The sequence below is a fragment of the Grampus griseus genome (genome assembly GCF_964374135.1).
Source record: "Grampus griseus genome assembly, chromosome: 20".
Lineage (NCBI taxonomy): Eukaryota > Metazoa > Chordata > Mammalia > Artiodactyla > Delphinidae > Grampus > Grampus griseus.
In genome coordinates, this window is record NC_139014.1 from 9,779,846 (window position 1) to 9,807,720 (window position 27,875).

The 27,875-nt window shown below is 61.6% G+C and overlaps 1 protein-coding gene across 4 annotated transcripts in view; it reads right to left on the minus strand.

Moving 5' to 3' along the window:
* The window catches only part of RBFOX3 (RNA binding fox-1 homolog 3), a gene marked incomplete at both ends in the record, with an annotated part of 78,826 nt that overhangs the window by 7,960 nt on the left and 42,991 nt on the right, over positions 1 to 27,875 (minus strand). Inside the window, 5 exons of one of the 4 annotated variants that reach the window (XM_082678810.1) lie at positions 309 to 369; positions 1,965 to 2,057; positions 2,876 to 2,929; positions 4,916 to 5,053; positions 12,136 to 12,390. In XM_082678810.1, coding sequence (XP_082534936.1) covers positions 309 to 369; positions 1,965 to 2,057; positions 2,876 to 2,929; positions 4,916 to 5,053; positions 12,136 to 12,390 — 601 coding nt within the window. Of the gene's footprint in view, positions 1 to 308; positions 370 to 1,964; positions 2,058 to 2,875; positions 2,930 to 4,915; positions 5,054 to 12,135; positions 12,391 to 27,875 lie in introns of those variants that run through there. The other 3 variants (XM_082678811.1, XM_082678813.1, XM_082678812.1) reach the window with 3 other exon arrangements.

Here is a 27,875-nt window from a genome sequence, read left to right on the forward strand (position 1 = left end):
TCGACACTTAGAAAATAAGGAACGATCCAGGAAGTGGCCACTCTCCGCCGTGCCTGAAGCCTGTCCTCGGCCTCCGGGTACGGCCACGCTCGGGAAAGCACGGGGGTCTCACCAGCTGTGTGGGTGGAGGCGGGTGGCCCCAGCTCTCCTCCTGCTTCGCTGACCCACCCCCTTCTGACCGCTGCAGAGCCGGGACGTGAGGGGGCACTCAGCATCCAGGGAGGCTGGCCTCCAGCAGCCTGGGCTCCTCCTGGGCCCTGTCCCCACTGGTGGCCCCTGCAGCCTCCCTGGGGTCTTGGGCCACTTACCGTTGGTATAGGGGTTGGCAGTCTTCTTGTTGGTCATGACTCGGGCCGTGGCGTTATTGACCTGCCCAGAGAGAGGGAGGGAGAGGCTGAAGGGAACATTAGCCTGTAGGCCACTGGCCGCATGGTCCTGCTCTGAACTTCTCCTCCGTGGCCGCCTCGGAGGGGGCTGGGGGCTGGGGAGGAGGCCCTGGGACGCCCAGGCGAGGCACAGGACCGCCTCCTCTTCTCGCCTGGCCCCCCACCACGGCCTGCCCTCCCCCCGGGCCTCCTCCCTCCGAGTGCTGCCCGCACCTCACCCCCCGGCTGAGAACCTGGGCCATCACTGTTCCCAGCACTGGCTGGTGCCCAGCCTGGCCCAGGCCCCGGGCCCTCAGCTTAAGCATTGCATCCAGTCCCACTGGCTTTTGCCGTTCACAGGACTGTTCCCACAAACCGAGCCCAGCCTCTCTCTGGCAACCCAAGGCCACTGGAGCAGCTGGCTGGTGGACTCTCCCCAAAGTGCTCTCAGCGCAGCTAACAGAATGGCCCCCAAGACTTCTCTGCCGTGGGTGGCTGCTGAGGCCCTCCTGGTTGTGGGCACCAGGATGGTCACCCCTCCCCGTGGAGGCAGCATCCCTTTCCCTTGAGGCCAGCAGAGAGCTTTCTGTGGGGGCGGGGGGCACACGTGCCCGTGGTGGTGGGGCAAAGCCAATGGGGGAGGAGCAGGTAGGTACCAAGGGAGTGGGTCCTACTGTGCAGACATCTAAGGCCGTGGTCAGGCTGCCCAGAGGACTGGGCTGGGCTGTAGGGAGGAGGAGAAAGCAGGGCAGGTGTGGAACTCGAGGGAGGGGTCTGGGCCGTACTGCCTCCCCCCGGTCAGTGTGAGCCCCTGGGGCCTGGGGCCGCAGCCTGGGCTGCCGGATGCTGGGCTGGAGCCCGGCTGAGGTCGGTGCCTCTGGCACTCCTTCTGCTTCTGGAAACCCTCCCTCAGGTCCTTCCACCGCTCTTCCAGTGGCTCCGCACTAGCCGTTGAGCCCTCCCTCCCTGGCCACCCTTGCTGCCCGCCCTGCTCGGGAAGCCCAGCTCCCAGACACCAGAGCCTCAGCACTGAGCAGGGCACACGCAGCCGCCCGGGAAGGGGTGGTGGAGGCGGGCGTGTCGGGGGACCCCTCGCCTTCCCTCCCCTCTGCGCCTCTGGGCTGGATCCCTTTCTAGGCTCTGGCTCGTACTGCTGCCCACCCTCTGGGGGATAAAGGCAAGGGGCAAACTGCAGGATGGGGCAGCATGGGGAGGGGGGACGGGGCAGCTGCCGCTCCTTGGTGAGACTAATGACCTGCTCCCAGCCACGGGCAGGCTAGGCTGGTTGAGGTCCTTGGAGCCGCCAAGCCTCGGAGACGAGACTTCTGGGGCTCCTCCCAGTGTCTGGCTGAGCCCCACAGCTGGGGACCTTTTCCAGGAATGAGAGGGAGGGGGCAGGCTGGGGGGCCCTTGGGTGAGCCTGAGGCCTAGACCCAGAAGGCGTGGCGGGTGGTGGGCTCGGCTCCGATCTCAGCTTGGCCCTGCCATGGGGCCCTGGCCTGGCTCTCTGCATGGCAGCAGCGGGGCTGGGTCGGGGGCCCAGGGTGACCGGAGGTGGCTCTCAAGGGCGTCCCTGCCGCAGCACACTTATCTGAGCACCTCAATTTTCCGTCCCTCTACGATCGTCCCATTCAGCTTCTCCCGGGCTCGGTCAGCATCTGAGCTAGTTTCAAAAGTTACAAACCCAAAACCCTGTGAGCGGAGAAGGACAGACATGGAGAGAAAGACATAGGATGAGAAAAAGGAAAAAAAAGGAGGCGTGGGGAGTGGGGGGGGGCAGGGCAATGGGGGGCGGGGAGAGAGAGAGAGAGAGAGAGAGAGGGGTTGAGTCAGGTGAGTTGAAGGAGAGACTCGGGCAGCCCAGAGGTCTGTCCTGGTGCCACTGGCAGGACGCCTGGGAGACATATGGCCCCGGGGGTGGGGCAGCTGCTGGCCTGGCCTGAGCCTGACCTGAGCTGACCGCCTGGCACTTGAAGGGACAGGCCAGAGCTATAAGAGAGATGCTGACCTGACCAGGGGCCAGGACTGTTGCCCTCACCCCACCTGGGGGGCCAAGGCTGGGCTTCTGGACCGAGTGGGGGCAGCCTCACCCATCGTCATCCCAGGAGCCCCAACCGGGGCGGGGGGGTCTTCCCGTCCAGGAGCGGGCACCCTCCCGCCTGCCCCCTGCAGGCCCTCCACCGAGTCTCCGGGCAGCTCCAGGAAGGCCGGTGGCCCCCGGGGGAGCGGCTCGAAGGCTGGGGACCCAGGCCCAGGGACCGGGGCTCCAAGTGCAGACAGAGAGGTCCTGGCGACTTAGAGAGAAGGAAGCCTCAGCAGCGGCAGCGACAACACAGACAGCGGGGTGGGGAGGGTGGGGCGGGCGGAGGAGCGGGGAGTACAAGCACCCGTGTCGCTCAGGGGTCCTCAGGCTCGGAGCTCTCCAGGAAGCAAACGCACATTTCACACGTTAGCCTGGCGGGACCTACAGCCGGGCGCTGTAATGGTGGCGGCCTCTGGGCGGCACCCACCTTGGAGCCCCGCTCGTTAAAAATGATCTCCACGTCTAAAATTTTTCCGAATTGCTGCAGAGACAGAGATGGGGGTGGGGGAGACAGAAGAGGGTGTGTTAAGACTGCTGGCCCGGCTGGCCTGCTCCCCAGGGGACCCTTGCCCCCTGCCTGTGTCAGGTCCTCTGCCCCCGGCCCTCTCTCCACCTCCTGCAGGGACATGAAGGTGCTCTTGGGTAGCCTGGCGGCGGGGGGGCATCCCTCCCCATCTTCCCGTGCAGAGAGCTTTTCCCTCCAGGATGCTGGTCCCATCTGCGGTGTTGTCAGCATCCTCTCCTCTCCCTGCTGGGACTTTGACACAAGTTGCTGACAGACAGCCCTAATTCACACACATGGGTTCTGGGTAAGTCCTTCCCAAAAGGTGGGGTGGTGCCAGGGAGAGAAGCCCCTGGAAGAGAGAAAGTGCTAGGGAGGGACCCTGCATTGCCTGCTGCCTGTGCTGTTTGGGGCTGGGCTGTGTGTGGGGCAGGGTGAAGTGACCCCAGGCCCTTCTGCCTGACCAGGACATACCAGTCAGCTGGGCCCAGACGCTCTGGCTGCCCCCTTCCTGCCCCATCGCTGGCCTGGAACTCCCAAGGGGCAGCCTTGTCTCCCTCACTGGCACGTGAGACCAGGAACCTGTGAACCAGGTCCCCTAAAATCCCAGTTGAGGTCCCGAGGGGCCTGTCCTGAGGTCTCCAGTGCATACAATTGATGTAACATTTGGAGGTGGGTGTCACGTGGGCAGGGAGGGACGTGGAACCAGACAGTGAGGTAATGCCAACCCTGACAAGTACTGGAGGGGGAGGATGGTGCTGCTGTGCTGCAGGGGCGAGTGAACTCATGGGCGTCCTGCAGGGACCATGGGTGCCCCTGGGCGGCCTGTAGGGACTGAGTGTGCTGAGGCCCGTGATGTCGGGACTGGAAGGGCGTCCAAGTGAACTGACCTAATAACATCGTAATACCAGCTGCTCCGAGTGGGGGCCCCAGGCTCAGAGAGCTGGCAGTTGCCCAGGCCCAGGGCCAAGAGCGGGCAGAATTCTCATCTTCCGATGATTCTAAATCCTGCCTGCACCCTACTGGGTATAACCCCAAATCCAGTGGGGCCTGGCCCCCAGGAAGAGAAGTGGACATCTGGGCCAAGGGCAGGTGTAGGTGCTGAGTCCATCCCAGGAGGGCCACCTCCTGTTTGCCTGACAGATCCCATCTGGGGTGGTGGGTGGCATGAGGGGAGGGCTGGGGTTCAGGGCCCAGAGCCTGCCTGACTTGTGGCAGAAGTGGGGAGTGGGCACAGGGCAGGCAGGGGGAGGAGAGTTTGGGGTGGGAGAGGGAAGAAAGGGAGGGAACACGGGCCAGGCGCATGTGTCCTCTGTGGCCGGGGCTGAACCCTGGCTGCTGCCCCCTCACCTGCCCACGGGGCAGCCCTGGCACCCGGTGGGTGTCAGCACCTGCAGGTGTTCAAATCAAGTGACAGAATAAAGTCACCACGGGACTTAGGGGCCTCCCTGCAGGATCTTACAGTAACCCTACAACTGGCTGAAATCCTACAGAGCAAAGTCTAGGAACAGACAGGGAGAATCCAGGAACGGAACGCGCACTTGCTTCCCATCGTGTGCTCTCCTGTCACCCCACCCCTGGGGCCTGGAGGATGTCCAGAGAGGTTGAGTGCCTGGGCCCCAGGCACACAGGACAGGCAGGGCTGCTGGGTGTGAGACCAGGAGGCTGGGCTGCCGCTCTGGGGGCACAGGGGTCCCTGGAGCCCTCATCAGAAGGAGAGGCCAGCGGAGTGATAACCTGACTGGCACTGGCCTGGGCCTGAGGGGCAGGTGGTGGAGGTGGCAGCCACGCAGGTCTCTCCACCCAGAGCCTGCATCCCTCCTCCTCCCTCCTACCCCACAGGCTCGGGTCAAAGCAGGGCTGGACCCAGAGGGCAACGGGAGGCAGGAAACCCAGGGGGCCTCTCTGACACCTGGGCTGTGCGCTGAGAGTGGGAGTGCAGATGGAGGGGCCACACACACTCACCCCGAACATTTGCCGCAGGTCGGGGTCCCTGAACCGGAAGGGGATGTTGGAGACGTGTAGCCGCTTGGGCTGCTGCTTCTCTGTGGGGTCGGAGGGATGGAGCGGCTGGCTGTCCGTCTGTGCCGCGTCGTCTGTCTGCTGCGGGAAGAGGACCCGGGCTGGGAGGTGCCCCCTTCAGCTCCCATCCCACAGCAGGGGACCATCTAAGTGCCAGGTCTTCCCCAGGCCCCTAGGACGTCCCCATCCTGGGACCCGCAGGAGACATGGCACAGCAGCACCTCAGCCTCAGGTCCCACTTCCAGGTCTTTCCCCAGGCTGTGTCTGCAACACCATCGCAGGGCCAGGCCTCCCTGGCCCAGTGCGTCCTCCCACCGTGGCTCGGCCTGTCCACTGAGGTCTGACGTCAGCGGTCCCTTGGCTATCACGGTCTTTGAGGTCATGAGTGCACTGCTTCCCTGACGGCCCGAGTTCTGGGACCATGGGCGCCATTTGGGGTTTCCAGCTCAATGAGAAAGTGGAGAAGTTTCAGAAGCCACCGTGACACACATATCCGTGGCGGTGCTGCCCCACAGGGAGGCCCCCCCTGGGCTGCCTGCCTCTTCTTCTAACCCTGCTCTGGGGCTCTGCATCTTCCAAGGCTCAGGGGTGGCCACGTCCAGTGCTTCAGAGCTGGTCCTCATTGTGGAGCTAAATGTTGGTCAACAGAGGGACTCTGAAAGACTTGGGTCTCAGGGAACAAAGCTGCCACAAAGCAAGGACCCCCCCTCCCACCAGCTCCCCGAGAGGCCAAGGCCGTGAAGAGGCCCCGAGGCGGTGCAGGGCAACAAGCAGGTTGGGCTGGTGGTGTGCATGTGAGGTTCCTCCCTGGGGACTTCAACAGGGACGGGCCATCAGCTCACAGCCAGGCTGCCCTTCAGCCTGGTTGGTCCCTGCTGAATCCCCAGAGCCAAAGGCAGGCTGGGCGTGGTGAGTGGGGGAGGACTGACCGAGGGGCCTGGTTGGCTCATCGTGACCCAGGGGCTGGCACCCATGGCCTTCTGCGGGCTGCTCAGCGTTAGTACCCAGGATCAGAGCCGGTGACGGATGGGGTGGGTGGACAGACGCCGGCTCCCTCCCGTGGGGCTCCTCTGCCCCCTCGTGCCTCTGCCCCTTGTGGGCATAACGGGCCAAGAAACACCTTTTATTGCTTCTTTCCTTTTCCTGTCTCAAGTCCCGGCTCTCCTCCCGGGTCTTTTGGGATCACCAGCCCAATACACTGCTTGAATTTGAATCTTTGTCTGGGGGTCTGCTTCTGGGACAGGACTCCAGACGACGGACGGCCTGGGGGCCTACAGAGAGTGAAGCGGGGAAGGCAGGGTCCTCGAGGCCTGGGGTAGACTTTGCACAAATGGAAGTCCCAGTGGCTGTGGTCTCCCACGTGGCTGGAGGAGCAGAGGCAGCTGGCCGGCGGCGGGAGGCTGGGCCGCGGAGACACAGCTGAGAGGAGAGGTGCCGGAGAGCACTTTCCACAGGTCCCCGGGAACTGCCCGTTTGCTTCTGGTGGGTTCTGTCCACCGAAGGAGTGCTGACCAGTACCACAAGCTTCTTGGAGCCAGAACAGTGAGCAGGGCGAGGTCACTGTGGCCTCGTGCTGTGGCTGAGGAATGGACCCCGAGGGGCAGAGCCTCACCAAGGCCAGTGGCTGGAGATGTCTCTGGACTCCTGAGTGCCTGCCCTAGATGGCCACCCTCGTCATCCTTTCTGGAAGGAAAGGGCCGCTCCCCCAACTCCTGCACTCAGTGGATGTCATAGGGCAGGGGAGGGGATGTCACCAGCTCCTGGGCACACTTCCGGGGGTGAGCTGGCAGGGGGCCTGGAGGGCTGCAGGGGTGCGGGAGCATCTTATTCAAAGGCCCCTTAGCCTCAGCTCTGTGCTCCTGTGTTGAGAGGAAGCACAGGGTATCAGAGCCCATTGGTGGGTTGGAAGCTACCATCGTCTCGTGTGCCTGGGGACACGTGTGACCTGGGGCTCAGCAGGTTGGCCATCCCATGCGTGGCAGGCCCAGTTCTGACAAGCGTGTGTTCTCTGAGCCCAAGTGTGGTCCTGCGCCTGTTCCTGGGGGTTTACCAACAAGTGCCGACCACCCCTGCTCCCAGGAGCCCACCTTTAGCAGGGCGGCGTCTGAGGAGGAACAGCTGGTGGGGTGGGAGTGAGGTAGCAAGTCTCTGAGAATCCTGATCCGGCCTGTACATGCCTTCATTCCTGATGGGCAACATGGGGCAGCTGCCTTTGGGCTTTTCGGGGACACTTGTGGGCTCCTCCCCCCAAGCCCGGGACCTGGAGTTGCCCGAGAGCTCAGCCCCCTCCTCAGCTGTCCTGCTGTCCTCCTCCCTTGGTCCCACTCTTCCTTGCAGAAAATAAGCTTGTGCGTCACCTTCAGAGGGCCCACCTGTGCCCCTGATTCAAGGCGGAACCCACAGTGCATCTGCTGATTCTTCATAGGTCTGAGCCCCGCCCTCTGGCAGTGGTAAGGGTGGGCCCAGTGCCCCTGTCACCCCCCCCCACCCCGTGCCTCCCACAAACCTGTGCCCTCAGCTGCTCCTGGGTACAGGTGACTAAGTGGACTCACCCCAGACTTGGAAAACTAGTGGGAGAGGGGCATGCAATGCTGACTCTGGGCCAGCAGAGGGCAGCGGTCAGCGCGACCTAGTGGCCAGGGCCACAGGAAAGGCCCAGCTTGCGCTCAGAGGAGATGGGGAGCCCTGGGCGGGGCAGGGGTTGGAGCGGGGACACCACGGGAGGGTACTGACGAAGCTGGGGCATCTGGGGCTGGGCTGGGCTGTCCTGTCCCACCTTGGGCCCTTCCTAATAGCAGAACTGAGCCCACTGTGTGTCTCCAAGATCCAGGGTCCTCCTGCCTCTGCATCCCACCCCAAAGGCTCTTAGGGGAGCAGCTGAGGGTCAGGTGGGAGAAATGGGGTGATGGGGGCAGGACACAAGTAAGAAAAGAGCCCCCCTTGCCCCCAAGCGCAGCTGCAGACAGAGGCAGATAAATGGGTTCAATGACTGTGAAATTGTAAGATGTGCAGAAAAGCCCCAGAGTGCAACAGCACACTGGCTGCCCCAAGGCGAGATGGAGGCCTTCCCACCATTTATCACAGTGGTCCAGGCAGCCTGCACCGCCTTCCAAGGGACTTTACTTCCTTTTTTTTTTTTGCGGTACGCGGGCCTCTCACTGCTGTGGCCTCTCCCGTTGCGGAGCACAGGCTCCGGACGCGCAGGCTCAGCAGCCATGGCTCACGGGCCCAGCCGCTCCGCGGCATGTGGGATCTTCCCGGACCGGGGCACGAACCCGTGTTCCCTGCATCGGCAGGCGGACTCTCAACCACTGCGCCACCAGGGAAGCCCTTCCTTTTTCTTTTTTGAAGCAATCTTTGCCTTTGATTCTCAAATGCAGGGAAAAGAGAAACAGCGGCAGCAACTCGCTCTTCCCTCCCACAACTGCTCTCGGCCACTTCGCTTCCGTGTCTTCCCCATCTCTGTGTCACCTTAGTCGTCATGGGTCCCCCTCCACCTTTCAAGGCAGCAGCCAGCCCATCTTGGTGGGACAGCATATGTCCCATCCTCGCACCCTCCGAGGAGCCTGCAGCTCTATTCACCTGGGCCTCCCCAAGCCCAGCACAGGGAGAGGCCAAGAGGGCCCTGGGCAGGGTTCATTAGGTCTGGCAGGGCCACAGGCAGCAGGCCAGGACCTGGTGGCCGTCACGGCTTGCTGATGCCGCACGGGAGACTCCTGGAAATGCCCTTTCTCTATGGCCCCACCTCTCCTCATCTTTGGTCCTCCAAGACCTCCTGGGCACTCGTGCAGTGACTGTCAGCTGCCTGCCAGACATGGCTCGCCCCTGGTGGGCGGTGAGCCAGCCTTGGAGGAGGCATTCTCCGCCTGTGTCCTCATGCCGTTCACTCATGAAGTCTTCTTCTGAACCTTGAGTGGAGCTGTGTGTCCGCTTTGGACCCCGTGAATGATGCCACGCTCCAGGCTCTCTGCTGGCCGCTGCGCTTGCTGCATTGGTGCTGATGGTGCCGTCTGCTCGCACCACGCCTGCGTGGAGGCGGCACGCGGCTGAGTCTCACCCTGCAGTGGTGCACTCCCACCACGGTCCACCCCTTTTACTTTTCTTAAGCCCCGAGAGCCAAGAGCACAGGGGACCAAAGGCCGCTGCTCCGGGTGGAGTTTCTGCTGCTGCAGTGCTTGCTGGTGGGGGAGGAGAGACAGCCATGGGGCAGGCCGTGTGAGGCCCATGGTGCAAAGGCTAGGTGGCCCCAGAGGAAGATTTGGGAGAAGGGGAGGAGTTTCTGAGAGGAGGTCCCTCTGGCTGTCCCACGATGGAGGGTGGACAAGTGGGTGGGGAGGACACCTGCAGGGGACCCGCATGACCTTGAATGAATGAGTACTCCAGGGAGGTGGTCCCCAACTCGCACCCCTGGGGGGCCCTGCAGGGTAGTGAGGTGGGCCCGCTCCATCAGCAGCCCCAATCACCCAGCTCCCCCTACTGCCTTTTGACAAAAGAACGTAGATGACACCGTGATGACAAATGGAATCCAGACAGGAGACGGCAGGTCTGGACAAAAGCTGGAGCCCGCACCGCCTGCTGCCCCGCACCTCCTGCTTCTAACGTCAGGCTGCCTGGGGAAGGCCAAGAGGAGAGTCAGAGCAGTGACGGAGGCCTGACACAGGAGGGACATAAGACAGCTGAGAAGCAGGGTTGTGAGTGCCAGGAGTTACTCTAGTGGAAGTGGCTCCTGGAATCTTAGAGCGGGACGGCCGGCGGCCACCCTCCCCAGCTGCTCCCAAGGTGGGAAGCCCCTGCTTGAAGAAACACTCCCAGTCAGAGCACTCACGCCAAAATCTTTGCCGGGCAGCTCTGGGTGTCTTCGAGGTCACCTACTAATCCAGTAACTTTCACCCGTGGGGCCTCCGTCTCCGGATCCCGATGGAAGAGCAGCAGACTCTGACCGCCTTGCAGTACCTGAAGAGCCTCAGGTAAAGAAAGGAAAGTCGAGGCTGCCCGTTCACGGGCTCAGTGGCTCTCTGGCCCAGGCACTTTCCCGGGGAGGCGCTCAGCTGAGCAGGGAGACTCTCATGTCTTAGTTGGCTTCTCTCCGAGACTCCTGGGTCCTCTCCGGGGCCGTGGATTCTCACAGGCACGGAGGTCAACACTGGCCCCCTTCCACTTTATGTCCCTGATTGGTGGGCAGCAACGGCTCCCGTGGGGCAGGGCCGGTCATTTTTCCCGTGTGTCCCCAGTGCTGGCTCAGCACCTGGCACGAGCAGGTCCCCGCAAGTGTCTGCCAAAGGAGGACGCCTTTCTTTTTTTTTAATTAATTAATTAATTAATTTTTGGCTGTGTTGGGTCTTCGTTGCTGTGCGCTGGTTTTCTCTAGTTGCGGCGAGCGGGGGCTACTCTTTGTTGCGGTGTGAGGGCTTCTCATTGCGGTGGCTTCTCTTGTTGTGGAGCACGGCTCTAGGCACACGGCCTTCCGTAGTTGTGGCACGTGGGCTCAGTAGTTGTGGCTCGCGGGCTCTAGAGCGCAGGCTCAGTAATTGTGGCGCACAGGCTTAGTTGCTCCGCGGCATGTGGGATCCTCCCGGACCAGGGCTCAAACCCGTATGCCCTGCGTTGGCAGGCAGATTCTTAACCACTGCGCCACCAGGGAAGCCCCGAAGGGAGACGACTTTGAATTTGGTGTGGTGAGGCTGTGTCAGGGGGTCCAGGAGGCCTCTGTTTGTGCTGTCGAGGCGTTGGAGGGTGTTAGCTGTCGGTCTCGGCACCCTCTGTGTCAGCTGCAAGGCTGACCCTCTTGTCTCCCAGGCTTGCTTCCAGGGCAAACCTCTGGGGGTCAGTATTTGTTCACAAGGAGGTTGTGAGAGGTTTTTCCAGATACACCCCGTCTGCTGTTGTCCATCAGAAAGAGACCGGTTGGCCGGCCGTAACCTGTTCACAGGGAGCCCCTCTGGCTCCCGTGCTCACCTCTCTTTTCCGAGGTGGAAAAGCTAAACCAGGGAACTATGGTTTGCCTCCCCATTCTAAGGCCCGTGGGCGCTGCCCTTCTCATCCGTGGAACCCTGGGGGTGTCTATGGCAGACACCCTGTACCAGGGACACTGGGATAATGGAAAAGCCTGGTGGCTTTGGTGCTGACTCAGGCTGGGAGGTGCTTCGAGCAGGCAGGAAGGGCACCGGCTGGGGTCTGGTCCAGCCCAGGGGGCAGCTTGGGGGCGGCTGTGTCTCCCCAGAGCCTGGATGCTGCTGCTTGCACAGGGAGGGTAGGTGATATCTGGATCCAGGGGAACACCGTGGGAGCCAGGTTGGGTGAGAGGGGGGCACCCATCAGATGGGTGGTGTCACTCCCGGTCAGCACAGGCGTGCTAGCCTCCTGCCAGGCCCCGCTAGCCGGCAATGGGACAGATCAGCAGGGCCAACTGGACGAGCGCAAAGCCCCAGAGCTCGGCGGGGCGTGGGCGCCCGGAGAATGCAGCGGAGGAGGTCAGGGAGGGGATGCGGCAGCCTGGTCTCCAGAGGGGCTACCTTCACAGGGCGCCCACCCCGGTTGGCCAGGGGCGGCGGCCACTCCTGGACGTGACCCTGGCTATCAGGAAATCTCTGAGAAGTGCCCGGCTCAGCACTTTCTCCTTGGGGCTGCATTACAACCACATAATTGAAGCTATCTGATTGGAGGGCAGCCAAGCAGGTAGATTACAAGTGATTAGCAATGATAGGAGTGCCTGCAACCTGAGACAGCCCTGAGGGGCCCTGGGCCTCTCCTTGCTGCCGCCAGCCCCCTCCCCGCCCCCCCGCCGCCCCCTGCTTGCCCCCGTGATGCCGCTGGGCCGGGCAAGCCCAGGCCACTGGCCTCGCCCATTTCTCTCACTTCCCATTAACAGGTCACTGACCACTGAGGACACGCTCCATCTCCCAGATGAGGTGAGAGTTGGCCTGAAGTTGCCGCTCGGGGAGACCGGGGTGGGGGGGGTAGCTAGAGGCGGTGGGCCTGGCTGCCCCTCCGTGGCACCTGCCCACCAGAAAGATCCCTGGGGTCGGATGGCGATGAGCTTGGAGGCTAGGCGCTCCTTCCTGGGGGCGGGGACCCCTGCTATGGGGCTGCCTCTCCGTACACAGGCCCCCAGGCCCCTTCCCCACCGGCACTCCCCCTGAGGTTCTGAAGTGGGGGGCCCTTACCGGCACTGTCTGGGCCCCTGCCATGGGCTGTGTGCTGGTCTCACCGCCGGGCTGCTCCGGGTGGGTCTGTGCTGGTGTATACAGGGTCATGCCGTGCTCTGGGGGGACCGGGGTCTGGCCTGAGTAGTCCGGCGTGGGGTGCGGTGGCGGCGGGGCGTACTCGGCGGGGATGCCGTTCTGTGGCGGAGGGGGGTACTGGGCCGGGGGGTAGGGCTGGGCCATCGCTTCAGGCGGAGCCGTGGCGTCCTGATTGCCCTGGGGAAGGAGAGAGCAAGGCTGGTTAGACCTCCGTGTGGCCTGGACACTGCCCCCTTTCACTGCCCCCTCTCCAGAAGGCTCTGTGGTCTCCAACTGTACTTTCAGCAGCATTTTCCATGCCCCCTAGGAGGGGGGCTCCCCCAGCGTGGGGCACCAGCTCAGAGCCGGGCTGCAGGGGGAATTCTGGGCAGCCACGTCTGGGGTGAGACACCTCTGTGTTTGAGGCCACTTGTGCGAACTCGTCAGGCCTGAGTACACTGAAGATTTTTTTTGTTTTTAATCCACCTAATTAAAAAAAATTAAATATTTTGAGATAACTGTAGACACAACAGTTGTAAGAAATATCTCAGCATGATCCCGTGTACCCTCTACCCAGTGTTCCCCAGTGGTGACATCTTGTGAAACCTTCCCCACCAGGAGAGTGACATAGGTCCAGTCAAGATACAAAACGTCCCAGCAGCACCAGAAGCCCTCCTTTGGCCCTTGATAGCCACACCCTCTCCCTCCCGCCTTAGAAAGGCTTTTAAGCCTTGGTTTTCTCATCAGTAAAGCAAGAGTGACGAAAACGATTCACAGCCTGCAGGGAAGAGGATTGGAGTTGATTGTGCAGACATGGAGCCTGGTACAGCTCGGCCGCACGGTGGCCACCGGGTGAGGTGCTATCGGGGGGCAAGTAGGGTCCCCGCCTCTGTCTTGAGGATCCCGGAGATGCCCCAAAGATCCCTCCCACCCTCTCGAAGGCCTGCTGCCCCAGGAGGGAAAGTGCTCCCTCGACGCTGATCCCAGCCATGCGGGGGCTCTTAGAAGCCCTGACCCTTAGCAGGGCCCGGAAACAGCCCAGGGCAGCGGTTCTCCAAATGGGGTGCCAGGACCGGCAGCAACAGCACCACCTGGAAGCAGGTAGCAAGGCAGACTCTTGGCCCCGCCCCAGACCTCCTGCACTCTGGGGGCTTGTGAGAACCACTGACGTCAGGCATAGAGAGCAGCCCTGGTAGCAGGTCCCTCAGCCCCAGAGAAGCCACTGGGGTCCTTCGTGGTGCCAGGGGAGGTAGGGGTGGAGCAGGGTTCCGGCTGTCCCTTGCTGTGGACACACACTGGGGAGCAGAGGAGGTGGCCCCTGGCCTTCTGAGGGTGTCTCCAGGGAAGAGGGTTCCTCACCACCTGGAAGGACAGGGGCCACCTCTCACTGGAGTAGCCTCCCAGCGTGGAAGGACCCTTGCACACACAGGGACGGCTGACCCTTGTGACTGCTTTCCCGATGCCCTGGGACCTCACGTGTGCTCCCGCGCTCCCCCATCAACCTCTGCGTGTTTTTTTTTTTTTTTTTTTTTTTGCGGTACATGGGCCTCTCACTGTTGCGGCCTCTCCCGTCACGGCGCACAGGCTCCGGACGCGCAGGCTCAGCGGCCATGGCTCACGGGCCCAGCCGCTCCGTGGCATGTGGGATCTTCCCGGACCAGGGCACGAACCCGTGTCCCCTGCATCGGCAGGCGGACTCTCAACCACTGCGCCACCAGGGAAGCCCTCCTCTGCGTGTTCTGACCTCAGTTTTAGCGTCTGTCTCCTTGTCCATCTCCCCCGCGAGACAGATGCTTCTTCCAGTGAGCGGGCTGGCTTGCTCGACGCTGCGCCTTCAATTGGTGACAATTTATTCACCCGAAACTGTTTAGTGGGCAGCTGGGGGTGCCAGGCCTGTGGCTCCGGTGGGGACCCGGGTGGGCAGCCCCTGCCCTGGTGGCGTCTGCTATCCATTGGGGAGTAAATCCAACTACCCAGATGTTGAATCAGTTGTTAGGGTGGGGGGTGGCCTGAGCGCCATGGAGACTGAGCACAAGGCCTGGTGTTCTGCCTTCAGGCTGGAGCCCTGCCCCTCCACTGTCTGCCTGCTCACCTCCCTTCTAGCCGGAGGCCTGAGGCCCCCACCTCTCTGCCTTCAGGCTGGAGCCCTGCCCCTCCACTGTCTGCCTGCTCACCTCCCTTCTAGCCGGAGGCCTGAGGCCCCCACCTCTCTGCCTTCAGGCTGGAGCCCTGCCCCTCCACTGTCTGCCTGCTCACCTCCCTTCTAGCCGGAGGCCTGAGGCCCCCACCTCTCTGCCTTCAGGCTGGAGCCCTGCCCCTCCACTGTCTGCCTGCTCACCTCCCTTCTAGCCGGAGGCCTGAGGCCCCCAACTCTCTGCCTGGGGCCCAGCCCTGCCCTGCTCCCCAGGCCCCAGTGCCAGCCTTCACTGCCTCGCAGCTGACACCCCTCACTCCTGGGGTGACCCGACGCCTGATGAGAAGTCCCGTCCTCTACGTCCTCCTTGGTGAAGCCCCCAGGTCCCTCCCCTCTCTCTGCAGAAACTGGGGCAGAGATCACGCCCCTTACGAGTGGAGGGAAACACGCGTGTACACACGTGCACACACTCACAAGGGCCCGTTCCTTGCTGGAAGGTCCCGCCTCATTGATCCCAAGTAGCCGAAAAGCCCCATTACCCAGTCGGCCAACGTGCTGGCAACGTCCCCGGCTCCCGGCCCGAGGGAGAAGGCAGGGGTGGGCTCAGGATGAGGGAGGAGGGGGCCAGCAAGGCGGGAGGGAGGCTGGCAGAGGTCGAGCAGCCAGGCTCCAGGACGGCGAGGGCAAGGGGCCGAGGGGAGTGGGGGGTGGAGAGCCAGGCGAGGAGTGTGGACAGGCCAGGGTGAGGGAGAGGGTGCTGTCAGCAGCCTCCGGATATCAATTAACTGATAAATATTTGATTAGAACCTTCACTAACTTACATCTTCCCAGGGCCCCCTCTTCCCCACCTCCTCCAAGGCTCCAGGAAAGGGGGCCTCCTCTCCCGTCTGCTTCCTTACCACCCCACCCATAGCTCTCCCCAGTGCACTCTTCCCCGGGTCCCGTGCTGGCAGAGGGGCAGCCGCTGATCACTCCCACTGCGTGGTTCCTGGGCAGGAGCCCGGAGCCCAGACTGTCAGGGGAAGCTTCAACCCGGTGGGAATGCTGGGAGGTGTGTTTGGAGTCCTGAGTGCCAGGGTCTGGAGGGGTCTGGGGTGGGCAGGAAGCAGCTATGGGACGGGGACATCGAGGGACATCTGCAACATAATAAAGTCAGCACATCTGAGCACTTGGTGCTCCCTGCTCTGCGGACGTGAACTCATCGAACTCCCTCCAACCTACAAAGTAGACGCCACCTCCCTATTTCACAGCTAATAAAGCTGAGGTACGGGGCGAAGTGACTTGCCAGTAGCCACCGGCTCCCAAACCTGGCCCTCTGCTCCTCGTGCGGGGGGCGAGGGGGACTGGAGGGAGGTGAGATTCCACAGCCTAGTGACAGTCTAGATGCGCAAAAGCACAGGGAGGGCTCCAATCCCCCATCTTGGCCACCAAGTGGCCCCAGGTCACCGTTTATCCTCTCTGCAGTGGTCATCTCTGGCGTGATTCGGTGGGTCCTGGGCAATTCTCGACACCCCCGCCCTGGGTGTCCTCCACGCCCACGCATGGTGGCTGTCGTCCATGAGTGGCCTTCACCCTGGCTGCACACGCATGGCTGGACCCCATCAAAGGGCAGCCCAACTTTACGACCAAACTTTCCCATGAGGTTCTGAAGTGTAGCCTGGGCTGAGAGCCGCCAGACCAGGCTAGGATGGAAAAGCAGTGAGTAATCAGGTTCATCCTGAGAGGCTGTCTAGCTGCCTGGCACACAGAGGGTTGCAACAGTGTTTGTCACTTTCCTTTTCTTCCTTCTTCCCTGGTCTGTTGGGGCCACAATGAGGGAGGGGTTGAGCTTGGCGGCATGAGCTGAGCAGAGTCCCCCTGCCAGGCCATGGGGCTCATCTCAGATAGCCTCATGGTTTCAGATGATCTCAGAGCAGCTTGTGAACTTGTTTGGCTCCCTGGGGGTTCATGAATTCCCAGAGAATGGGGGCCACTCACTCACCCTCCATCCCCACATCCCTGTACCTCCATCCCCACAGCCCTGTACTCAGCACAACACTGCTGTACTCGGAAGAGTTTCAGTGCACACTGGATGGGTGGATGAATGGAATGATGGATGGGCAGAGGGGTGGATGGGTGGATAGATGGATGGATAAAAAGATGGATGGAAAGACAGATGGAGAGTGAATTGATGAAAGGTGAATGGATGAGTCGATGGACAGACGGGTTAAAGTTTAAAGACTATGGTCGGGTCACGTATCCCCACTCCCTCTGCAAATCTGTTCCTCTCTCCTGTCATCACATTGGCCTGGCAAACCAGTAAGATCACCTCTGCCCACTCCACTCCGTGGCCCACAACTGGAGAAAAGCACCAAATCACCCTGATTTCCTTAGATCACTTCCCTCTGCCGGCCACTGCCCCTCACTCTCAATGACCATTTCACTCTCCCTCCTCAACCCTCCAACTGTGCTCCACTAGCCTCACCCTCAGTGATGACCATGCTGCTTATTTCCCGCAGCAAATGGAAGACAACGTCCATGCTCCCCTGCTCACCTCCCTGCCTGTGGTCCTACCCTCGGCCTTCCCTCCCGTCCCCGCTCCTGTCTGTGACCAGTCGCTTCAGTGCACACTGCTGTCCAGTCCTTGTCACCCACATGTGCTCACAGTTCTGGCAAGTTGTCTACTCTCTGCCATGATAGGAAAAGAAAACCCTCCTCGACCACACGGCTCTGTCAGCTACAAAGCCCGTGCACTGCTTCCCTACAGAGCCAAGTCTCTTGAATGAGCTGCCTAGACCTGCAGCTGCAACTCCTTTCTTCCCGTTCCCTCGTAATCCCACCCCAAGCCGGTTCTCCCTGGCACCATCCCCTGAAACTACCTTGGGCAAGGTTCCCACCTCTGCCACCTGACAACCTAATGGTCAGCGCGCGGTACTTATCCAGCCTGACCCCTCGGCTGCGCTGAATGCGCCGACTCCTAGTCTCTCTCCAGACGCGCTCTCTTTTCTTGGTCCTTACTCACCACTCTCTTTATTGCCCTGGAGGAGTTTCTGGCCCAGCGGGAACTGACCGCTCTAAGCCGACAGTGATGGTGGCTGGAAGGCAGTAAGTTCTAGAGAGATCAAAGTTTTTTCATCTGGCAAAGGGGAACTGAGGGCAACGGACACAGAGGGTGGACCGATTCGGGAGGAAGGAAGATGTCGGGGGAGGCTGTGTGGCTGGCCATGAGGGTGAGGCTAGGGCTCTGTCCTCTGGCTTCCGGAGCAGGGGAGTGAGTCTGGGGTATTTATTCCCCTGCTCTCTCCCTGGGAGGCCGTCTCTGTCCTAGACCAAGGGGGACCTAGACCCCCGTCTCGAGGGGCTGCTCCTGGATCCCCCCTCCTTCTCAGTCTCAGTTGCTGCTTCCTCCTCTGACCGTTAGGCCTGGGGTGGTAACAGGTCTGTCACCACCAGCTCTGCGCTGTTCCTGGTGGTGACCCTCTGCCCATCCTCCAGACACCTCTGCAGAGAATCTCCTTGTAAATAAACTCGTGTTATCCTAGAGCCAGTGAGCCACCTGCTCCCTGTTGGATCCTGATGACACGGCGACGTGGGATGGGAGCGCTTGTCCAGCCCAAGGGACGGGTAGGGAGGGGCTCTGACCAGGGAGGGCCTGGCCAGCCTCTCAGGGAGGCCCTGTGGCTAACGGCCTTGTCTCTGCTCCTGCATCCGGGGTGGGACTGCCTTTGGTACCAGACCCTGAGCACAGACTCAATGCGTCCATTTCTAGGTGGCCCTGGGCACAGCCCAACCTCTTAGTCTGTGGGAAGGGAACAGTGACTCGTCTGCCTAGAGGCAGGGGCTGGGCGGGAGGACCTTCTATCTTCAAGATCTAGAGCTAAGACCCTCCCCAGTGTTTCTGCCCACATCACTCACTCGCCCAATGGAAATTCCTACACTCAGGCCTCGGCCAGTGAGCTCCCATCTTTCGGGGTGAGGGTCCGTTGTGTGTGTGGTGTGCTGGGCGGGATGCTCAGGGAGCAGGGTGCTGAGGGGAAGGGAAGAGCGGAAGTGGCAGCAGACAGACAGTCCCAGCCCCTCGCTGTGCAGTCCCCTGGGGACCCCTCTGCTCACAGCCCCGCCATGACAATTAGGCTAATTGCTTCCCAGACTCCTCACCCGAGGAGGGAGGGCACCGTAAGCCCCTGGTCCACAGGCCAGGCTGCAGAGGGAAGGGAGGCTGGCGGCAAAGGCTGGGCTCCAAGCCGTTTCTCCACCACCTCTGGGCAAAGCTGGCCTCTAGACGGGGCAAAGGAGGGGAGCGCAGCACGACCACCAGTCCCGAGGGCCAAGCTGTTAGGTGTGTGACCTGCCTGTTTTGCTCTGGACAAGGCTCACCAGCCCTGAGAGGGGAGCAGACCTCCACCCTCACAGCCACGCCCCCCAATACTGAGCTCTACCCAAGTCACTGGCATCTGTTGAGCCTCTGCTGCCTGGCACCGGGGACACACAGGAGGTGAACAGGCTGGATTTACACAGTGCCCGTGTGGGCAGGGACTGCCATGGGTACTCTGCGAACTTGGCCATTTAATCCTCTGGGTGACTTGAAGAGGCAGGTGTCACAAGCTGCATTTCACGGAGTGGGTACGGAGGCCATGGCCATGCGGAGAGTGGGCAGGAAAGCCGCCCCAGGGTATCCCTGACCACACTCCACACTTCACAGCACGGACAGGGTCCTTACACAGGCACGGTGGAGGGCTGTGGGGAGGAGAGACCTGGGACTGGGCCTTGGAGATGCACCACCCATGCTCCCAGGACAAGAGGGACAGATGTCAACTTCCTAAGGCCGGAGCAGGGGCCCGGCCAGAGCCTTCATGCCATGTGTGGCAATTCACAGGACCAGGAGAATGGGTGGGTCAGCTTCCAGAAGAGGCTGGTTCAGAGGGCCCTCTGTGAGCATCCCTGGCCTGGCCTCTAGGCCTCCCCTGTTCCGTGCCGATCAGTGTCGGAAGGGGAGGCAGCTGACCTAGGGGCTGACCTAGGGGCTGACGGCCGGCAGACAGGATGTGTGGGTTCAAGTCCCCAGTGACGGCTGAGCCAGGGGACCTCACAGCTCTGACCTCTCAGCCAGGAAGCAGGATGGTCCTGCCTTTCCCATCCCAGGGCATGCACGAGTGAGGCCTTGCCCCAAATCTCTGGACACTGGGGAATCTGCAACCCGAGCAAACCCGAGACTCCTTCAATCCCTGAGTCTCAGACAAGAGGTGACTGCAGGCGACACCAGACCCGGCCTGCCAGACAAAGTGACTTTCATCTCTGCGCTCTCACCGGCACCCCGCCTGGCTCTGCTTGAGCGAGCCTAGCGATGCATGTTCACTACCGGTGTGGAGGCGCCTTCCCTCTCAGAGCAGCTCTGCTGGGAAGCTCTTCCACACGCAGAGCTGAAATCTGCCTTCTGGAAACTTCCATCCCATGCCTACACTACTGCAGTCTGTGGACTGTCCTCCACTCGCTGACCCTCTGAGGGCACGAAGAATCCACAACACTCTACCCATCTTGATTGTTCCCTGGTGCAGCTCCAGGAATGCGTGGGATGGTTGTTCCCATCTTACGGGTGAGGAAACGCAGGTCCATGGCTCCGTGTGAATCCGAACCCAGGCTGCGTTCCGCTTGTCCTCGCGACCACCGCACCTTTCCTTTCCCAGGGGCTGAGGGCCTGGTCGGCACCCACCTGCTCAGGGGGAGGCTCCCTCTGGCTGTGGCTGCCCAGGGAGGTTGGTTCAGGAGCAGAGGGACGGAGTTTTCATAGAGCAGGAGAGTCACCGGCGATAACGTGATGGTAACAGAGGGGAGGATCGATGCTCACAGAGGGGAAAGGGAAAAGGATGGGGGGAGGGGGAGAATACGAGGAACAGGAGAGAAGGGGAGTCACGAGACTAACACATTTAGTTGTTTTCTTGGACGTGATAGTCCTATTTTCTTAACGTGCTGATCACAGGGAAGTGAAGTTTTGGGGAAAAAGAGATGATGAGATTATCGAAAAGGAATGAAGGTGAAGCTGGGACACATGACGATATCAAGGGAAGGGGCCGGAGACCCCCGGACTCTTGTCTGTGCTGGCCCACACATCAGGGCCTGCTCACATTCCTGCTGACACGTGGGGGAGTTTCGTTGGTTTGGGCAAGATGTCCCGCTGGGACTCAAGGCGCACGAGCAGGAGTAAGCATGGGTCCTTTGACTTTCTCCAAGGACGGTGGATCCTGGCGCTGCCCAAGGAGACCCAGGACAACCGGGATCCCAGAGAGGGAACTCCGAGACCGAGAACGTTCTGTCCACTCAGCTGAGGAGGAATCAGCACCCTGGGAGGCTGATTCGTCCAGGGTCACCTGCTGCTGAGTGCAGGCGGGGCTGGTGTTCCCACCTCCGCGCCAGCAGGAGTGGGAACAACGGTGTGCGTGAACTCGCTCACTGAATACACACCAAACACCCAGTAGGCCAGGTTCCAGGTGCTGGGGTGTGCCCTGCCTCTGGCAGTGGACACCCCGGGGAGGCCCCGTGAGCATCAGCTAAATCTGAAATGCACGACGTGACTTTCGGGGGACAACCAATTAACCTCGCCACTGTGTTGGGCTCACGCTAACATTCCAATTTCCTGGGCGGCCAACTGACCGCAGGGGCCTGGCGGAAGCGTGCGCGGGCTGGGCACCTCCGTTGCCTCTGAGTGTTTCCTGTGTAACTTAAGGAGGGGAGGGAGCTTGTTTTCCCGGGAGCACCGATACGGAAATAAACAGTTACAACTGAGATTGCCAGGACCTGCCAAGACCCAGAGCGAAAGGAAGGGCGGATCCAGGACTCAGCTGGGGCTCAGCCCGGGGATAGATGTCACACGTGGGAGGACGGCAGCGGGGTCCTGCTGGGCAGGACAGCACACGGCTTGGCCACAGCCGTCTCCCTCACCAGGTTCTTTCTGGCCTCGGACGCAGTTGCTTTCTCAGCCCAGAAACAGGCCACCTCCATGGCTCACAGGCTCCTGCCCCCAAATTTCATGGAAGAGTGGCCCTGCCAGACAGGAACAGAGGCCCCAAACAGCCCAGGCACCCGAAGAAAGCCAGGTCCTAGCCTGTGGAGGGTGAGTCCCGGAGGCCCAGTGCCCATCTCCATTCGAGACCCCTCCTCCCCCTTCCAGCCCGCCACCCCAGATGCACGGCAGGAATATCCCCCTCCTGGAATCTCACACCTCCCTTCCTAGAGTTCTTTAAGATGTCGTTCCAGAGGCGTGCGGGGTGGGTGGATCCCTGCAGGCCAGTACTTCAAGGCAGAGACTTTGGCATGGTCTTTGCAAGCCGGGGTGCTGGTACAAATGCCTCAGGGCAGAGCGGGGCTGCCATCACGGTGCAGGGAACTCGAGTGGGAAGGGCAATGCCTTAGCACCTGAGCCCACCCAAACATTTCAGAACCTCAACAGGGGAGGGTGGAGACCCCCGGGGGCAAGGGCTCACCACCGAGTCCCCAACACCTGACACAGCCCAGGGATATAGCGGGTGCTCAGTATATGCTGAGTAATGCTGACTGCAGGAGTGACAGCCATTGGCTGAGGGCTTTTCAGAGCCCACCACCGTGTTAAGCAACAAAAAAGGTGTTAGTTCATGTAATCGTCAAACAACCCGCGAACTGGCATTCTCTGTGTGAGGAGAGAAACTCAGAGCCAGAAGTCACTTGCCCACGAGCACACAGCTGGGACGTGAACCCAAACTCATCTGACTCCGGAACCAGCGGATGCTGCATGACGGCTACGGACTCTTGTCCAGATGGGAGTAGGAGAGGGTGGGCCTCCACCCACGGCCCCAGGGGGAGGGTCAGCGGCAGCCCAACGCCCTCACTCCCCTCCCCAAAGATCCCAGGGCTCTGCTGAGCAGGCTTTCCCGGCTTCACAGAATTCCTTCTAACCCGGCGGCAGGTGCCCACCTCTGGACCTGACGCTCTCCTCCAGTGTTCAGAAGACAGGCTGACCTGGGCTCCCCTCCCCTCCCCGCCAGAGGGGGAGGGAGTTCAGTGTCTGACAAGGGTTCTGTTGAGGGAATGTCCTGCCTTGTGGTGGCTGCAGATTTCCGTGGTGTAAATACTCCCTGATTTCACGCTACCAGCTCGGAGTCACTGAACGTGGAGCTGGGAAGGGATGCACACCGTCCAGGGTTCATATGAAGGACCCCAGCACACCCCTGGGGAGAGGGCGCCGGCGCTAGCCGGGTTCCAATTCACCTTTCCTCATCCAGGCAACTGGAGGTCAGGGAAGGCCAGCAATGCTGGTGGTAGGTGTGCGGGGGCTCTGGGGGAGGCTGGGGGAGGGCTGCACGGGGATGGAGGGGAGACCAGGGACCCCCAGAAGACAGCCGGGAGGGCTTGCTGGGAGGGAGTTGCAGAGGCTTCAAGGCCGGCGATGAGAGTCCACCTGAGCGATTGCTCCTTCTGCCCCATCCAGTCCATTCTGTCCCCTGGCAGCCAGTTTAGTATCTTTTATTAATTAGGGCTGTGGGAAGGCCCGTCACACCCTGTACTGCTTCATTCAGGACCCACTGGGTTGTGTATTCTGCAGCTGCCGGCTCCCTCCCTCCCTCCCTCCCTCCTTCTCTGGGCGGGGTGATGGGGGAGAGTCTAGCAGACCTGACACTCCAGAGAGCACAGGGTGCCTTGCGTGTCTGCTCCCACCCCTGAGACTTAGAGGGACTTCAGGGGAAATCCAAGCAGAGCCCCTAGAGGTAAGCCCCTAGGACACTGCATCGCTCGGCAAGTTTATAATCTGATGCTGCGGCCTCGTGTTCTGCCGTTCCTGGCAGCAATGGCAAAGACGGGCGGGCCCGGGCTGGGTTCCCACTGCCCCTGCCACCTTCCCTCCAGAATCCTGGGTCTCTCCCGCTTTATGTCTCCTTTTCCTTTGGTCCAAAGACCTTCATTTTCCAGTAGGGCCTCACGCCCCTCCTGGTGGCTGCCGGGTGGGTAATGGGCCGGGTCACCCTGGCAAACAGTGAGTCCTGATGGTGGAGCCCCTCCACATGGAGCACACGTGGGGCCCGAGCCTGGGCTCCCACTTAGCCCCCAGCACTGGGGCCAGTCTCCTGACACAGCTCTCTGGGGTGCCCTGGTCACCCAGCCCTCCGCCCAGGCTTGGCACAAGGGTGGAGGAGCCCTGCCACACTCTCTCTCGAGTGTCCCTGCCGGTGGGCCTGGTTTCCACCCTCTGCACCACGAAGGCCGACGGTGCCGACCCAGAGCCACCGCGGCTCCAGAACAAAAAGCACCGACTTGGCCCAGAGCCTGGAAGCAGCGCGGTCGCGCTCTGCGCGCGCTCTGTGTACTTCGTGTGCGCTCTGCGCGCGCTCTGTGTACTTCGTGTGTGCTTCTGTGCTATCTGGGGAGAGAACTCAGGGCACCTGTGGTCCTGGACAGAAAAACACCCTACATCTCCATCTTATCCTCCACCTGGAATGTCAGCACCCGTGAACGTGGCCGCAAACCCAGGGCGTGTGCACCACGCGAGACCCCGTCACCGACACAAACCGCAGGTCCTTCCTACCGTGCTGCGCTTGACACTCACCCAACTCCAGAACTAGGGTGTGAGCAGACCCGACCCTGCGCCTGGCCCTTTCACACGTTTGTAAAGAAGCCACAGCTTACGATTTTAAATGTTCTCTCTCTTTCGGAAAGTGTATTTCAATAAAATGGTTTCTTTTGTAATCCTATGTGCTTTATGCATTGAAGACCATTTTTTGAGAGGGAGTCCATGTGTTTCAACAGATGCTAAGGGGGTTCAAGGCACAAGAAAGGGTAAGAACGTCCACCCGATGGACCCCAGGGGCCCTCCCGCTCTACTGACTGAGATGCCACCCCCATCCCCCAGAATGGAGCCCGGCCATCCGCCAGAGCCCACGATGGTCCCTCAGCCCAGACTCATCCTCTTCCTGCATCAAGTTGGGCCCAGATCTCAGCTGAAAAGCCTCAGGGGAGGGGACGGATTTTTGCAAGATTAAGCCATAATTCCCTCCAAGCTCACTGCATACAAATCATATACAACGTGGCCCCATAAATCTCCTTCTCCCATCAGCTTCACCTCCACCCCGCCGTCCGTCCTGCCTGGGGAAATCAGCGAGGACCCGGCAGCCGCCATCTGGCAGGTGTGGGTCCAGGAAAGCAGGGGTGGGGCGAGGGTGCTGTCAATCAAGACCCCCAACAGGTCCCAACTCCCGGGGGGCCCTGCCGAGCTTGAGGCTGCTGGGCCAGGCAGGGACCCCCGGGGCCGCGTCTCTGCAGGACGGCGGGAGGTAGGGGGACAAGCACGGCGCTGGGTGGCACAGGGGAGCTGAGGGAGCTGGGGCTGGTCGCTGCCCCTCGATGAGTGGGGTCCTCACCCCACTTCACAAACCCCCTTGGGTGCTGCCCGGTCCTGAATCTGTAGCCGTGTGTGTGTGTACGTGTGTGTCCACACATGTGTGTGCAGGCACCATGAAGAACCAGCACCAGGCCCTGGGCCGCTCCCCTCTGGGGACGGATGGGGCCGTGGTTAACAGGAAACGGTGGCTGTCCAGGGATGCGGGAGCCGGTGGGGTCAGAACTGGGGGTGGGACGCTGTCTGTCACCTGATGGGCCCCTTTGCAGAGTCTGGAGGCCACACCCTCTTCTCCCTGCTCCCCGCTGGAGCACTGGGTGGGGGGAGTCAGGTGGCTGCCCACTTGCCCCCAAGCATCTCTCAACTGCTGCTTGCAGGCCTCCCGACAAGGAAAGTCAGGAGCGCTGGGAGGAGACATCCTCAGCTCCGAGAGGCAAGGGAGGTGCTTGGGAAAAGCAAACCCCTCTGGACCCTCTTCAAACCAGGTGGGAAGTGAGAGCAAGAAGGGTTGGGAGGCAGCGTGCTGGCGCCTCGGAGGTGCTGTGTCTGGGGACAAGTCCATCCACCCACTTCCCCCACCTCACAGGTGAGTACAGTGAAGCTCCTGGGGGTCGAGCACTTGCCTGAGGCCTCGCAGGTAGGGCTCTGACCCCAGCGTGGGCAGCCCAAGGCCCCCTTCTCACCTCTGGGAAGAGGAGAAGCTCTTGGTGGTCTTGTACCCCTGCCCACAGGAGCCCCGGGCTCAACCAGAAGGAAGGTCGGGACAGCTGAGCCATCTGCCTGGGCCCTGGGGGCTGGGGAGCAAAGGTTCTGAGACGCTCGTAGGCTACCAAGGGCAAGGTTGGAGGGAGAAGCTGGAGGACACTCTTGCGGAAGCCTTAGGGAGGAGGGAGAAGGCAAGAGGGTAGGGTCCCTGAGGAGGGCCCCGGCCCAGCCTGCCAACCACAGTCACTTGCCAACTCCTAGCAGCGTCCACTGCAGCTCCCACACAGCTCGTTCTGACCCGTACCTTCACCGCCCCACTCACTCAGTCAATAACTGTTTGCTGAGCACCTCCTAAGTTTGCTGAGCACCTCCTATGTCTGGAGATGCCAAAGTGAAAAACACCACCCCAGTGCTGTGCTCATGGACAGGCTTTGTGCAGAGATTCTCTGCTGTGACCCAGGCCTCTTCCCTCCTCCAACCTTATCCCTGCCCTGGAAATGTCCAAACACCTCCTCTGGGAAGCCTTCCAGGTTATTCCCACCCCCTGTGACCTCTATTTTGCTCAGTCCCTCCTCCATCCTTCCCTGAGACGCTTGCTGAGATGCTGCTGTGAATTTGTAAGTGGGTGAGCACATGTGGTATCTTTGTGTGCACTTGAGAGTGGACCAGCAGACACCAGGCTCCTACTCAGTGGGATGGAGAGGAAGCTCCCTCCCAGGGCCTCGTGAGAGCAAAGCTACAGGACAGCGTCAAGGTGACCCCACAAGGAGGAGTGCCACACGGAACCTGCTCATTCTGACCACAAGTATTAGAGAGCAGCGTGCAGGCCACTCTCCCCCAAGGGTCTGGGGCAGCTGCCTCTGCGTCCCCAGGATGAGCCCCCTTGCGTCCACACTGGCAACCTCGTATGTGTTTCCTGCATATTCATTAAGAAATATTAGCACAACATGACGTGGGCAGGTGGGGGTGGGAATGGCGGGCGGGGGGTGGGCTGGACCCACCCTTGGGTGCAGCCCAACGTCTGCACCCAGCAGCCTCAGGTCCCGGATGTTCCCACCGCCGCCGCCACCACCATGGTGCCCTTCTCCTTGTTACAGTGAGCCCTGGGAAGGCAGACTCAAATGAAAATTCGCGAAATGTAATTAGGAAGGTAAATTTCCTGGCAACAAAGATTACATAATGCGCCCCACAGTGAAGCACCTGCCGGGGATCTGGGTTGAGAACTGTCAGTTAATTCGTCGGTTGGGTGGCCCCCTTCTTTTGTGGGGACATTTGTGAGCTGGGAGCAGTGTCTCCAGGAGAGTGCCCCCACTCTCCCTGGTGGGGAGCCGTCTTGGCACAGCGGGGGAGTCCACTGCACGCCTGCACTGGGGGGGGCTGGAGGGAGGAGCAGGGAGGAGGACAGGGTGGGAGGGGAGCCCCTGGCTGGCAGACCTCTCGGTCAGAGGGGCACGACCTGCACCGAGGAGACGGGTCCACCCTGTGCCACTGTGACCGAACTTTCCAGGCACTCAGGCCTCCGCCTCTCACCCACGCTCTGTCTACTGGGGCAGCCGGGCAGAGCACTGCCCGGGCAGCAGAAGGCAGGGAAGGTGCCGGGCAGCCTGGTGGACCCCGCAGCGCCGTGGCCCGAGAGTGGCACTCCCAGCCGGGGCCCTGCACGTGCAGTCAGGACCACGGGTGTGGGGCGGTGGCCCACGCGACAGGTGTGCCCTCAGGCAGCCTGTCCTGGGCGGGGGCCGTTCTCCTCACAGCCTGAAACCCCACACGGACAATTCTCTGAACACACATAAAAGTGGGGTCCTCCCGGGGGCCCAGGGATGGCACACACAGCAACAGGCCTCTGAGCTCGCCTGTCGGGCCTCCTCTAACGGGGTCTAACGGGGCCGCAGTCTCGCCACACCTCACCAGAGGCGATCTGTGTTCTGCTCTCAACGCCCAGAGGTCAGCCCACGGGGAGGCACCCTGACACACGCCCACGGTCACACACACACTCCGCGTGCACACAGGCTCACGCACCTGCATTCCCCACGCACACACGCTCCCTTGTGCACACACACACTTCATTCACGAGCCACGCACGCACCCCATCCCCAAGGAGCGTTCACACACACAGCCTGGAGCAGGTGTCTCAGCCCCGGCACTACCGACGTTTGGGGCAGCTCGTTCTCCCACGGGGCCGTCCTGGGTGCCGTAGGGTGTGCGGCAGCATCCCTGTGCCCTGCCCAGTAGATGCCAACAGCACCACCCTCCCCAGGTGTGACAACGAGCAATGTCTCCTGACACTGCCGCGTGACCCCAGGGGGGGACAGAATCTGCCTCAGTCGAGCACCCTTGACCCCGACGCCCCACCCTTCCTGGTCACCAGAACGTGCATCCACGTGGCCTCGCACGGCTGACCCGGCAGCACCGCCTCTCCCTGCCGGGGCCCTGGCGCCTGGCCTGGCTGTGTGGGCAGGCCGGCTCCGGGCCCCGGTCGGCGCCTGGCTCCTCGGAGAGGCAAGC